Source organism: Xiphophorus couchianus, chromosome 2 (genome assembly GCF_001444195.1).
Source record: "Xiphophorus couchianus chromosome 2, X_couchianus-1.0, whole genome shotgun sequence".
Lineage (NCBI taxonomy): Eukaryota > Metazoa > Chordata > Actinopteri > Cyprinodontiformes > Poeciliidae > Xiphophorus > Xiphophorus couchianus.
Window position 1 is genome coordinate 16,858,434 of NC_040229.1, and position 14,963 is coordinate 16,873,396.

At 37.8% G+C, this 14,963-nt stretch overlaps 2 protein-coding genes across 3 annotated transcripts in view; one reads left to right on the forward strand and one right to left on the reverse strand.

Moving 5' to 3' along the window:
- Window positions 1–6,133: 6,133 nt before the first annotated feature.
- Window positions 6,134–11,280, forward strand: arsa (arylsulfatase A). Its single transcript, XM_028039259.1, has 8 exons — window positions 6,134–6,354; window positions 6,537–6,777; window positions 6,855–7,073; window positions 8,354–8,523; window positions 9,184–9,308; window positions 9,540–9,667; window positions 9,769–9,871; window positions 10,637–11,280. The coding sequence occupies exons 1-8, from the start codon at window positions 6,134–6,136 to the stop codon at window positions 10,927–10,929; spliced, it is 1,500 nt and encodes a 499-aa protein (XP_027895060.1). The 3' UTR covers window positions 10,930–11,280.
- A 67-nt stretch (window positions 11,281–11,347) lies between these two features.
- mapk8ip2 (mitogen-activated protein kinase 8 interacting protein 2) overlaps window positions 11,348–14,963 on the reverse strand; it is a 31,889-nt gene continuing 28,273 nt past the window's right edge. The window contains exon 14 of one of the 2 annotated variants that reach the window (XM_028039242.1): window positions 11,348–14,645. In XM_028039242.1, coding sequence (XP_027895043.1) covers window positions 14,573–14,645 — 73 coding nt within the window. In that variant the 3' untranslated portion in view covers window positions 11,348–14,572. The remainder of the gene's footprint in view (window positions 14,646–14,963) is intronic. The other variant, XM_028039249.1, reaches the window with a different exon arrangement.

Consider the following 14,963-nt stretch of genomic DNA (forward strand, 5'->3'; position numbering starts at 1 on the left):
AATAACAATGACTGTACCGGTGTTCTGACTATCTGTGCTACCTGGTCAGATTTTCCTACTGTAGCACGGATAGATAGCTATGTATGGAAGAGGATAAGGGCTACTGAATAAAAAAAGAGAATTCTGACTTTAATCTCCGAATTCTGACTTTTTTCCCAGAATTCTGACTTTTTTTTCAGTGGCCCTAATCCTCTTCCGTAGTTATGTCTATCTGTCGGTTCTAGTGCACAGGTAGGATGTATTGATAAGAAACCAGCTGAGTAAGCAGCATGTAACGTAGCATCAATGTGCGCATGTGCATTACCACAAGGTAGGACGGATTAATGGGTAGCACAGGTAGTTAGAACACCGGCTGATCCCTACTTAAGCAGCAGATTGTAAGAAAAATCTCATATTGCATTAAATGTAATGAGGGATTAAAGCTGCATTCAGTTTGATGATTTTCTTACTATGTGGTGATAATGTGCATAATAACTGTTATTTATTATAAAGAGACTTGATTTGTTTGGTAATTCTAAAATAAAACCCACAAATATATAACCATTTTTGTACAAGTTGCTTGTATTCATCACTATCACAGCGGATACTTTAAAGCTGAATGCTTAAATACAGTCACATGAGGGCACAATAATAGAAGTTATGCTCATTTATATGTCTGTATTTGTGGCTCTGAGATAATTTAGCATAAGAAAAAGCTAATTTACTAACTGCAGCACTGCAATTAAACAGATACTACAGATATCAGTTGCCTAGCAAAAGCCTATTTTCTGTTGAGTAAATCTAATAGTATTGTCAGGAAGGAGAGATTTACAAGACAATGTCTGCTGAGCTGGAGCAATTATTTAAATATATTATCTTTCCTCTTGGAGAGTCTGTCAGGATCCATCGATTAAAGTAGTCAAGAGGAACTGTGATCTAATGGCGCCCACTTGTGTTAAATAGGCCTACCTGCACAATGTCATGTTGACTTCCACTGACACGTCTACATGGCACTTCACAGTTTAGCTCACAGGTTCACACTTGTCAACTGACAAAGAAATAAAGAGAAAATAACAGAACTGTTTTTCACACCGATTTGCTTCTTTACTCCTTCGTCTTCCAGAAAATTCCTTTGTGCACCTATTGTGAAACCAAATTTGCAGTAAGCTGTGAACACATCATAGCTAGGCAGAAACAAAGGGAGTAAGGAGAGAAGAGGAGGGGACTGAGACTTCCTACAGGTTTCTGTTTTTTATCGTCTGTTTAGGTGGACTTTGCTTTCTATATCAACTCTGCAGTTTTTATTTGCACCTACATCTCCATCTGCCTGAATACACTAGCTAAGTGCATGTAAACCCCTTTAAAATAATCATTAATATATGTGTGCATAAAGCAAACAATCGAACTTCCATGAAAAACTCAAATTACAGTGCATTTACTATAGACAGATGTATGCTTTTCAAACATTTATTACATTTGTTACTATTACTCAAAATGATATACGTACAGCGAATGAAACCTCAAAATTCAGATTCCCAGAAAATTAGAATGTTACATAAGAGCAATGAATTACATATTTTAAATGTTGGCCTAGTCCAAAGTATGTCCGTCCATGTACTGTGCTGTATATACATACAGTATACAGTTCTTAGCTGGTTCTCATTTTGCAGTAGTGGTGCCAACAAATACTGCATGAAATTGAGGCAATCAGCCTGTGGCTTTGCTGAGGGGCAAGTAAGCCTCGATTGATTTTGATCATCTGCATTGTTGGGTGGTGTTTAGTTCATCTTCCCCATAAGCACAGTGAAACTACAGTAACTAAAGGAGGTGTTGGATACTGAACTACCTCATTGGCTACTCTAAGTATGTGAGGACATAGGGCTGAGTTTCTGACAGGATGGTCAGCAGTACTGGAGCCCCGCAGGGAACTATGCTGTCATCTTCACTGCTGGCCTTTCCATCAACTCCACACACTGCCACCTGGAAAAGTTCTCTGAAGACTTAAGCTGGCCTCATCACAGGTAAGGACGACTCACAGTACAGACAGTGGACTCTGGAGTTTGTGGACTGGTGCCATCAGAACCAAAACCTGATTATCACTGCCATACCAAGGAGCTGGTATAAACTTCTGCAGATGCAGACTCACTTCACTGACACCAGTGAACATCCAGGGAGTGAACCTTAAGATAGTGAACTCTTGGGTCATTCCCATGGACAATAAACTGGACTGGACCCACAACACTGACCCTCTTTGAAGGAAGGGTCAGACTGTACCAGCTGAGAAGGCTGAGGTATTTTGGAGTGCAGGGTTGGGGTACAACCCCACAGACATTATTTGACTCTGTGGTGACATCGGTAATCTTTAATGGTTTTGTCTGTTGGAGCAGAAATGTATCTTCAACTGAGAGGAAATGGTTAGATAAGTTCATCAGGAAGGACAGCTCTGTGCTAAGATTCCCCCTCGACCCAGTGCAGACGGTGGGAGACAGAAGGACTCTGGCTAAAATCACATCACTGATGGACAGATTCTCCCACCCGACGCATGACGTTGTTGCTGAACTGGAGAGCTCCCTCAGTGACAGACTGCTTCATCTGAAATGCACAAAGGAACGTTTCAGCTGTCAGACTTGATAACCATCACTGCTCCCAACAAACTCAATAAGGGTTCACACATATTCTAGTATCTGTACAGCTTTACCCATTCTGAGTAACATTCTGCTATCAGCACATCTCTTCTGTTGCACAATTTTTATTGTCACTTATTGTAAATTGTCTGTTTAATGCTTAAATACACACGCATGTTGTACATTTGTAAATTAACCTTCTCAGCTGCATATGCTTTTGGACTGGGGTTGTTATTTTATTTTTAGCTACACAATATTTATGTTGACATTTTGCCCTTACTGTACAGTATTTTTCTTCTTTATTTTGTTTTTTTATTTATTGCTTATTTTAGCCTTTGTTTTAATCTACTTACTTTGATTGCCTTTAATTTTGCTGCTGAAATGTCCCCATTCTGGAATAATAAAGGATGTTTCTATTCTGCTCTATTGAGTCCCCAAACCATTATCGACTGTGAAGACCTTCTCTCTGGATCTCAAGCAAATTAAATTCTGCTGTTTTCCACTCTTCCGTCAGACTCTGGGACTTTGATTTCAAACTGCAATGCAAAATGTACTTTCATCTGAAAAATGCATACATGATTGTACATACTTGCTACAAAAACGTCCTGTGGAAACATCCATACACAACAAGCATAACTAGTGTTGGATCACAGAAATACACAGATTTACACCCACCTGCACTCAGACACAAGGTTGAGAGCCCTTTCACAGCTTTAGCTGCTTCACACTACTGCTTCTGCTTGATGCTCGTCACCGACAACAGTTTTCATTTACTATTCATGAAAAGGTCAGAGCAGTCATCCCCATACTGAAACACACTAAAGACACATCTAGGGGGCTGCATGAGCTCTTATTTATGCCCAGTGGCTCTCCTTATTCTTCTTCATGAAATGTTTACACCTCCAGCGAAAAAAAAAACTCACAGGTAATTAATGGATTCAAAACCTTAACAGTAATTATTCATCTTTTGCTCCTATTTATGGCAGCCACTATGTTTTCTAGAAAAGGCTAATGGAGTAATTATTGATTCATCATCCAGGTGGTCTTACTGAGTATGAAATCTTTAATAGTTGTCCTTTTTTTTAAATAAGACGTCTGTTCAGAAGTACGGGAGCCTCCTTTGCAACGCTCCACAGTGACATCATTCTCTGAAAAGATGTTTCTATGAGTCTGTCTTTGAGAAGATTAGAAGAGCGGAGCTCCAACTGTGAAATAGTTCTTCAAAAGTTCCCAGAGACTGTGGTGTTTCCTTTGTTGTTTCTGCATGCCCCTGCTAATTCCTTTTCAACCTCTCTGCGTGCACAGTGTAGATAACTGCAGATGTTTAGTGGTAGCCTAACAGATCGCAATATACACAATTGTACAGTGGTGGAGAAACACAAAGATGCACGCATTAAATTTATGCTGATAAAATCCTCTTTTTGAAACAACAAAGCATTTTACTTGAAAGAGAATAGCAGAAAATAAATGCAATGTTAAAGTTACGCCCATTCTGTCTTTGTTTCTCCACACTCCTATTCCTCTCTCCCACCTTCCACAACTTACACACATACAAATTCACAAATGCACAGCAGCTTCTAAATCTAGGTCATCACTGTGGAGAGATGAGAAAGTGAATGATAAATCAAAAGCATCAATTTCCCCGAGGTTAGATTGTGGCAGTGGACAGCATGTAAGCCAAATGAAAGGTAGATGAAGGCACACACAGTTGTATATGTATGACTTTAGAAGACATTGCAATGGCACACATTAATTTCTAAAGTTATTTTAGGAGTAGCCACAGCTACTGGTCACCTAACTCATCCTACAGCCAACATTAATATGTCAACATCAATTGTTTGTATCAAGATTTGCTTTCCCAATAAATAAAACATTTTAAAATTTCATAACAGAGTGATCAGGCAAGAAACTCCACAAAGCCTGTATTTGAGAATAACAAGTGCACGATTAATTTAAATCATATCTCTCTTTTGTTCTCACATTATGCCACCTTGTGCAAATGCAGGGGTGTACCCTTTTCAGTCCTCACCATATCATCTCCTCACTGATGTTTGCTCCTGAAAATACACAAAGTAAACAGGCCTTATATTCTTTTTACGTTCCAAAATCATCTGTGACGTACAATTCTGCACATGCCGATGAGTTCTGCACCACACTGTCAATGGTCTATTTCTCTTGTGTTTGTGGAATTGGCCATATGTCGGCCTGAATCAGTGAAAAACTGTGGACCAAAGCATCACCAACAGGCTTAACTTTATTCAAGAGGAAACCAAAATATTAGATGAGCAGGGTGAACAAAAGAGTTTATTCTAGGCAGATCGTGGAGAATTTGGATACAGAAGGAACCTGTTAGTTACTTGGGTTGGAGTTTATGATGATGTGCTCATTACAGAAAGCTGAATTATTATTATCTATCCATTGTCTGTAACCCATTTATTCTTGCAGGTCTGCAGAAGGGCTGGTGCCTATCTTTACTGAACATTGGGCAAGAGGCATGGTACTCCCTGGACTGGTCCGCAGTCCATATTGCAGGACATCACAGAGACACACAGGACAAACAACCATCCACACACGCTCATACAATTTAGAGAGACATATTAACCTCACAGTCCCCAGACTCTGGACAATAGAGGCAATAGTGCTAACAAATGTGCCACTGTGTAGCGCCATAAATTATTACATTATTACACACCCTGCATAATATTGCATAATATTGCAATGGAGGTATACAAAGGCATGTAAATATCATTCTAATTTATTATTGTTAACTACAGTATATTACAATAAAAGCAAACAATATGACATGGCAAAACCTTCTACACTTAACTTTAACAACAGATAAATATTGCAAACATTCTGGACTGTTCTAGAATAAGAAACCCAGCTGTCAAAAGTATGGTTGGTATGCATGGATAAAATCAGACAGGACCAGAATAAACTAGTTTATCTACTTTGTCCAGTCCTGTTGTGCGGAAAAAACTACATTTCCCATCAACCTATGACGTCACGCGCTCAAAACTACCGTGAACAACCATGTGACTAAAAAAAAAAACATGTGACTTGTTTTTGTTTACTGTATTAATTTAATCGGGATATTCTGCTTCAGAGGAAGAAAAATAAATCTTAGTATTAGTCTTAATCTTAGTCTCTGAAGCTTGGTATTTTTTCTTTTAAAGAAATTTTAAATCCTTCCGTCATTACTGAACAGAGATTTTAACACTAATTTAAAATTCAACGCCAACTCTCTATTGACGTTCTTCATCAGCGTCAGCGAAACATTTGAAAATGCAATTTAATGATTTTTAGTGCACGAATAAGCTTAGTTAAATACAGATGGAAATCTCTGGTAATTAAACGTAAAGACATTTGTAATGTTAGTTAATCTCGGTGTAGTAATTTACCATAGAACATTTTAAATCATTTACGTGATTAAAAATGTTCTCGGCTTTTTCCGAGGCACCACAAACGCAGCACTGACTATGTTTTGGAAGTGACTTCCTTCTCTTTTCAGAGTAAGAAGACGGCTCGGAATGGCTTACCTTCTTTTCACCTGCCTTGTTCTCCATGTTTTGTCCATTTGCTCTGCTTCACCACCGAATTTCGTGCTCCTCTTCGCAGATGACCTGGGATTCGGGGACTTGGGCTGTTATGGACACCCGAGTTCACTGACTCCTAACCTGGACCGCCTAGCAGCAGGAGGACTTCGATTTACAGATTTTTACTGCACCAGTCCGGTCTGCAGCCCCTCTAGGTGCCTCACCGCTTTATGACAAGCTTGTCAACAAGCAGTTTATTGTACTTATTTGATAATATAACAAGTGTTTGGGATACCAGTTCTGTCCCGTTCTGCAGCTGTAATTTTCTTGCATTATTAAAAGATATCCTATTGCATTGCATTAACTAACTACCTCTATTGCATTGCTTGCTTCTCAGGGCATCGTTGCTGACAGGTCGCTACCAGACTCGCTCAGGAATCTTTCCAGGTGTATTTTACCCAGGCTCCATTGGGGGTCTCCCACTGAACGAGACTACCATTGCAGAGGTGTTGAAACCTTTGGGTTATGCCACAGCTGCTGTGGGGAAGTGGCACTTAGGCTATGGAGCCAATGGAACATTTCTCCCAACTCAGCAGGGGTTTGACCAGTACTTGGGAATCCCATATTCTCACGACCAGGTTAGTGTTTCAAAACCTTAAAAAAAAAAGAAAATGAAATTTGAAATGATCTGTATCTAAATCTGCTTTTCTCTAAGGGGCCATGCCGCAACTTGACCTGTTTCCCTCCAGATGTAAAGTGTTTTGGATCGTGTGATGTTGGAGTAGTAACCGTCCCTTTGGTCCATAATGATAAGATCAAGCAGCAACCAGTCAACTTCCTTGATCTGGAAAAGGCATACAGCGATTTTGCAACCAATTTTATAATCACATCTGTCAAGGAAAATCAGCCTTTCTTTCTGTACTACCCATCACATGTAAGTAATAAAACAATTTCAGATCTGAGAATTTTTTTTTTTCTAGTACACTTTAGTTATGTTGCAGGTAAATAATAATTAAACTGTCATTGAATCACTAAATAATTTCAATTACTCAATCCAAAAAGTTTAATTTGAATGATTATAGATTTATTACGCGTAGAGCTATGTTTTCCAATCCTTTATTTTTCCACATTTACGGCTAATAAAACCCAACATTGAGCTTCTCAAAAAATTCATTAAATTTCTAGTGTTCATCATCTCTAATAACTGTTGTAATCACGGAGTCTCTGTCACATGAACGTAGGCTAAATCTTCAATGGTTTGCAGTCCGACTGAAGCCAAAAGTGGCATTACATCACAGTAAAAATATCAGACTTTGAACATTTAACTGAGGTACAGTACAGACCAAAAGTGTGGACACACCTTCTAATTCAATGGGTTTTCTTTATTTTCATGACTATTTATAAGGCAAGAAATCCCACTTATTAACCTGACAGGGCAGGTTGACCTATGAAGTGAAAACCATTTCAGGTGACTACCTCTTGAAGCTCATCAAGAAAATGCAGAGTGTGTGCGAAGCAGTAATCACAGCAAAAGGTTGCTACTTTGAAGAAACTAGAATATAAGGGGTATTTTCAGTTGTTTTACACTTTTTTGTTTAGTACGTATTTCCACATGTGTTATTCATAGTTTTGATGCCTTCAGTGTGAATCTACAATGTCAATAGTCATGAAAGTAAAGGAAACTCATTGAATTAAAAGGTGTGTCCAAACTTTTGGTCTGTACTGTATGTTGGCGAGGTCTGTGCTAGTCCTGTCTCTATTAAAACTGTGGAACTATTGTTAGTTCATTGAAATGAGAAGTCTTTCAAGTGAAATATTTATCTGAGTTACTGTAAGTTGAAAAAAGTCTGTTACAAATCAAACTTTACTTTTTCACAAGAAACTTATTTGTTTTTCCTGTCATTTGCCTGTTGCCTCCATAAAACTCTTAATAACATAAAAAGACAACTTTTTATTTTTTGATGCGTTTATGCAGACTTAGGTTCGTGAGTTTTTCCTCTTCAAGTGCTTTTTCTGTTTTGAGAGTTTGCTCAAACTAAAGATAGTATTATTCTCAGACATTTAACTGCAAGAAAGTTTTACCATTCCAGCATGACCAAATGTATTTTAAGATCTGTAGTATAATTTTTTTCTATAAACATAGTATCTCATAATTTTAGTATATTTGTTCTACATAATGCTTTAATTACATTTTCTGTCATGCTTTTCTTACAGCACACTCACTACCCTCAGTATGCTGGTACCAGAGCAGCAGGTCACTCTCTGAGAGGTCCATTTGGTGATGCCCTCTTTGAGTTTGACAGCACAATAGGAAACCTAATAACAACCCTGGAAAAGATGGGTGTGATCAACAACACACTTGTGTTCTTCACTGCTGACAATGGGTTGGTTGGTTGTAGTTGTAAAGAAATGAAGAAGAGTAGAGATGTTAAAGACATGTACCTTTTTTGCAGATATTTCGACAATAATACAGAAGTACCTGTCCTTTTTCTCTTACTGTGTTTAAAAAATGCAACCCACTGTTGTAGTAAGTCTTTTTAAAAATTTAACAAGGACTCGCCTTTCATTTTTGCCGTTGTTTTGAGTAGTAATGTTCATCTCTCACTTGAAAATGGTTTAGGAATACTATAACTCTCATGCACTGCTAAGGCAGATCCATTATGGAGGTAGAGTGATACATTAGATGGCTTTTGCTCTGTTCTGAGAATGAAAATCGACCGATCAACTTAGCCACATAAAGTTACTTGAACAAATGATTAAAAACATGCTCTTGCAGCATAGCTGGGAAAAAAAAGCATTTAAGGAAGTTTTGTACTATGAACTGACAGACATACTTTTTATAGAGCAAGAAGGAGAAGCGAGACCCTCAAAACATGTGATTTCTAATGTTACAGAATCACTTGCAAATTACAGACGCATTGATTACAAACAGAGAGCTGTTCTCCTGTAATGTAAGCCTGTCTACCCACAAGAGACTGGAAACGTGTAAACAATCTCAGCAATGTTTGGTATAATTAAACAGAGTATTGTTTCTGTGTGTGTAGGCCTGAACTGATGCGTATGTCGCGTGGTGGAAATTCAGGCCCACTGAGATGTGGCAAAGGTACAACATATGATGGAGGCATGAGGGAGCCAGCCATTGCATTCTGGCCAGGGGTCATTAAACCAGGTAAGGACACTAAAAGTGAAACTACCTCTTCTTACCTCTTAAAAGAAAAACGTCTGACGTTTTTCTGGTTTTAATCACACATCATAAATTACCTTAATGACTGTATTTATGAGCAGACTGCTAGGGTTAATTTTGTTTTTATCTTCTTAGTCATTGCTTATCAGTATGAACGTATTTATTGTAATAAGGCTGTATTAACAGCAGCTCTGTTTCTGGACTGTTTCCGTTAAGGGGTGACCCATGAGATGGCCAGCACTCTGGATATCCTCCCAACCATTGCAAGTCTGGCTGGAGCCAAGCTTCCCCCGGTGATACTGGATGGGTTTGATATGACAGGTCTCCTCTTTCACAAAGGAAAGGTGACAGCTGTGTCCTCTGTGCTATTTAATTAAAGATGGATTTTTAAATCAGGCTGACTTAAGCATAATATGTGTCTTTGATCTCATTCTCTGTTTTGCAGAGTAAAAGGGAGGCAATGATGTTCTACCCCATAGATCCTAATGAAAAATACGGCCTGTTTGCTGTAAGATTGGGAAAGTACAAGGCCCACTTTTACACGAGAGGTAGAACCCAAAACACACAGAGCCTAATCTTTTCTCATACCATCTTATCATATTTAGAAACATGTCCATCTGACATGCACAATCCTTTATTTTAATGAGCTTTACTGAAGGGGGATGTTGAGAATGTTGCTATAAATAGAAGTCAAAAGCTGTAGAAATTACGAATAAAGAAGGAATGTCAAAACATGTCCAAATCATTCTAAGGGCCATCTGTGATCCTCAAAAAGTTTGTTTTTTTTTTTGGTCCACAGCAGCAATTTAGGAATGGTACAAATGTGTCCTGCTAGCAGTATTTGCAAAAAGATGTTAATTAGGACAATATTTTGACAAATAAAAATGTTCTTAAAATGGTAAATATTAGGTATTGCACGAAGTATTTGTCTTTTCTTAAACATATGAAGCAGGTATTTTCAAAGAAAGATTCACCCACATTCCCATTATAGAAAATAGATTTTAAAAATGGCTAGGCTAAGGAAATAAAGAGAACAAAAACAACACAAAAGTGTGGTAAAATATTTTATGTTGGCCTATCATGAATTTCCAATAAATTTAACTGAAATTTGTAGTAGTATAATGACAAATTGTAAAAAAAAAAAAAAAGAATCCGTCAGATTTATTTGAGCAGTTCATCATTTTATATTACTAATTGTTTTTTTTGTTTTTTTTTCCAAACATAAGCAATAGCATTTTTTAAGAAAGAAAACCCCAAGAGTTATGCAGTTAATCTGAAACTTGCTGATTTCTTTTATGGTTTTTCCCCATTAGGCGCCACCCACAGTGCTACCACCCCTGACCGAAATTGTTCCGAGTTTGCCCTCAATGCCCATGATCCACCTCTCATTTTTGACCTGGAGGCCGACCCCTCGGAGCACCACCCTCTTCCTCTGAAGGATAGACCCGACATCCAAGCCGTGCTGGTGCAGATAAAGAAAGTCAAGGCGCAGTTTGAGGCGACCATGGTCTTTGGAGAAAGCCAGATATCAAAGGGAGAGAACCCGGATCTTGAGCCCTGCTGCAGTCCTGAGTGTAGCCCCAAGCCCACCTGCTGCCACTGCTGATTGGTGGTGAGGGCTTTGGGGGTGTTTGTGAAGACAAGGTGGGAGGAGACATACTGCACTGAATTTATCCTAAAGTCTAAAGATCAGAGGACATTATGGTCATGTGGAGTTTTGCACTAATCATTTTCTTTTAGCTTCTGGAGAATATATCTCCTCTTGTTATTGAAAAAGAATACTGTAATATTTTCCTCAATGAGGAAATTTTCTTCTGATTAACATTGAGGTCTTTTAGTACTGTATGTTCTCCAACTTGAATACAAATGTTTGAATATTTGTACAAAAATGTTCACCTAATTTTTCCTACATAATCAAATTTATGTGAAGCTCAATAAAGACAACAAAAAAGTTTCAGACATCAAGCATATATTTTATTCATAAGACCAAACCCATGACAAGGCAGAGTGATTTTTTTTGTTTGTTTGTTTGTTGTCGTTTTGCAATTTTTCTTAGTTTTCCTTGAATTTTTAAAGATACAAGATAGGTTATGTTGGCTTTTTCACATACTGTTTTGCTCTAGGTATACAGTGATGAATCTTGTTGAAGTAATAAAGTCAAAAGTTTGGTTTAACTGTATTTCTCGGTGGCTATATGGGATTAGACCATCCTCATCCTTTAGTGGAGCTGCTTTGAAGAGACGGGGTTTTTAACTCGGCTGGAACAAGATAGAAAACGTAGTCAGAAGCAAGTAGATACATAGATCAGAGATGGAGCACGCTGTTTTTGCTCAGAGGCGATGACCACAACGGGCAAGACGCGATACGATAGTTTTCCAGTAGCATCTGAGTGGGTTTAACTCCACTGTTCACCTGGTGCAGAGGGTTGCTCTCGCACACTGGTGGCCCCACAGCTCACAGATGTGCCCTAAATGTGCTGCCAAAGCCTGTCTGTGTAGAAACTATGGAGCCAGCAGGAAAGTTCCACCTGAGAGGCGAAACATAACACATTCAAATTAAATTATTGCAGATCACGTGTCTTTTCTTTGTTTTTAGGGATTTTTGTCTGGTTGTGATCTTTTTTTTTTTATAATGAATTTTTAAACTCATTTTACATACTCATTTTGTCAACATACTCAACATAAAGGACACAGCACTTAGATTTTCTATTGTATATACATGACCTAACTGACAGCGATATATAGATAAAACTCTCACTCCTGTCATGTCGACTTATACCACTGAAATCCTTCAGATCCGGAGTGTGTTCTTCATTATGACTGAACGTAGCAGAGAAAGACGCGAAATATCTGGCTAAGATGACAAGAGCAATGTTTGCCGCTGGAAGCCTGAGTTTCAAATATCAGATGACTGCGGTGCCCGTTTCGGTTTTGGGTGTACCTCCTTCTTCTCCTATCTAAAAATATATTTTTCCGCAGTATCAACACCAGCGGAGATTATTGAGTGCATTATTTCATCTTTAACAAGCCTAGAAGCATTAAATAAATATGGGTAACCGGTGACTATTTGGTAGTTTCCACGACTATAAAAACTCTCTTTAAAGCTCTAAGAAAAGGTTAGATTTCACTGATACCTAGACCAAGCAATAGCTGTTTACTGTGTCACTGACATGCAGCCACTGTTCCAACTAGTCTCTTTCAGAAAATTCAAAATAAAACAGAATGTTGGCTAACACATCACCCAAAACCACAATAATTCAGTCAAAACATTGAGAATATGGCTTGTTGTGGGGGCCTCAGCTAGCTTTGACCTGAATATCAAATACTCTCCAGCAAAGCAGATTTTGCAGGTTTAAATGTTGTGAGATTTTGTTTGTTTGGCTCAAACATGCCACAATCTAATTAATAAATATTTTATTTGATAAATATTTAAAATAGGATCATATAGGTAACATTTTTATAAATGCATTAAGTAAGTCAATAAATGTTTAATATATTAATATGTCAATAATATATTAATACACAAATCTAAATTGAAACCATTAATAAAAAGTAATTGGTTTTGTGCTAAAATAAGTATTCATTTTATATTTCCAGTGCTACACTTCAAGTTGAAAAAAAATATTAAGAATAATATTGAGAGCAAGAATAATAACAATACCAGGCTGCACAGTGACGCAGATAGCAACACTGCTGCCTTGCAGCAAGAAGGTCCTGGGTTCGAATCCCGGGGTCTTTCTGCTTGGAGTTTGCATGTTCTACCTGTGGATGCAGACTCTCTGTGTTGTCCTGCCCCACTGACCGCTGGAGATAGGCACCAGCACCCCTCACAGCCCCACTAAAGATAAGCATGTTAGCATGGATGGATAGATAATAATAACAGTATTATAAAAAGATTTATTGATGATGAATAGATTTATAAAAAATCATGTTATTACTCTGAATAGTCTGTAATGTCTAAATGATTAACGATCACAACAGTCATCTTGCCTGTAGCAGTGTTTGTTCCTGTCCTTCAATGGGTTAGACAGAAAGATAAAATCAATTCAAGAGGTCCTGAAAAACAGAGCTACAAAGCTAATAAATAAAATAAACACTAAGATAATTACATATCCTTTTGACATATAATAAAAGCAAACTTCTAATTTTGATTTTGTTAAAACACTGAACATTTTAAATAATATAAGATATATTTGTTAATTCAACTAATGCATTTATTTTTCTTTGAATTATTACATGTATAAATATCTACAAAACAATGTATTTATTAATTGAATTGTGGCACTTTTGAGTTTCGGTAAATTTGCCATGAAAGCTACTTTGTGGTAAAACGTCAACAAGCAAGACAACAGTCAGGTCAGGACAGGAGGGAAAATCAATGCTGTTATATGATTCAAACAGTTACTGGATCTAATCCAATGTGAATAAAACACTAAAGGAGTTAATAGCATTAAAAGTTGGTTCCAAGTCAACTTTTCCAAACTTATTCCACTTTTACATCTGGTGTTCTCCCATCAGGGCAAGCCATTGTTTTATTACTTTTTTACCCAGATCAAAATCTATAGCAAAATCAGTCCCGTCTGTGTTCCCAATCAGACTCAATGAGGCAATGTATGTCTGTCTACTTTCTATACACGTATTTACAACACACACTTTATCTTGTACAAGACGCAGGGAGTAGGTTGAGTAAAAGAGCCGCTAACTTTCTCTAATCAACTCCAACATTTTCTTTCGTACAAAGCAAGTTAGCTGTTTTAAACCAAAACAAAACAAAAAGATATTTACAAACCTTTTGATTCTACACCATTCCCTTACGATTGTTGAGCTGCTTGTCATTCACTTGGATATGTGTATTTGTTGGTGTCAGTGTGCAGCAACCCTACCAGCCATGCATTGAGAAGTGATACAGCCGTAGTAGGTATAATGTAAGTTCAAAACAAGAACTTTTTAAATAAACAGGTGCTCAGCTTTTTAGTTTTATATCATAGAAAAGAAAAACGGTAAAAGAAACAGGCAATCAATGCATTGCGATCAGGGAAATCAACAGGAAAAGGGATAAATGAAATCAGTCTAATAAATAGCTTACTGTAGAAACGATGATCCCAGTTTCAGAAGGATGCAGAAAAATATTTTACAGTGATCCTGGAGGAACATAAATAATGGTAAAGAAAGACTGACAGTGTCCTCTGGTGAAAAACTTAACCAATGTACATTGGCTATAGAGGAAAGGGGTCATCATGTGTGCTCCTTCTACTCCAGGTAGATGTCTTCAGTAGGGCAGGCGTACTCCAGGTGTTCTTGGTAGTACTCTTGGAAGGCTCGACTGCAGAAAAAAAAAGAAGAAAAAAAACAGACATGGGGACTGGTGTTGCATCTTAAAATTTGCTTTAGCGTCTTGATGTTTCAGAATGAATACCCAGGTACCACAGCACAAAAAACAAAAATGTGAAGATAAACGCAGGTCCTACTTAGGTTCAGTTCTTGTGATTGTGTCTACAGAAGGCAGTATGAGAAGCCAATAGGTAAACCTGAGCCTTGCTGTCAGGTCTTAATATTTTCACAGACAGTGACGTATCTGCGGCTTTAATTATTCAGACATATAGTTGCTGAATGCGACATGAGAAATGCCTCATTCAGTGTA

Bases quoted from the DNA above. Each gene is read 5' to 3' on its own strand.
- arsa (XM_028039259.1), top strand. From the start codon at position 6,134: ATGGCTTACCTTCTTTTCACCTGCCTTGTTCTCCATGTTTTGTCCATT. The intron at 6,355-6,536 runs GTGCCTCACCGC...CTTGCTTCTCAG, and splicing joins CCGGTCTGCAGCCCCTCTAG to GGCATCGTTGCTGACAGGTC. The intron at 7,074-8,353 runs GTAAGTAATAAA...CTTTTCTTACAG, and splicing joins TTCTGTACTACCCATCACAT to CACACTCACTACCCTCAGTA.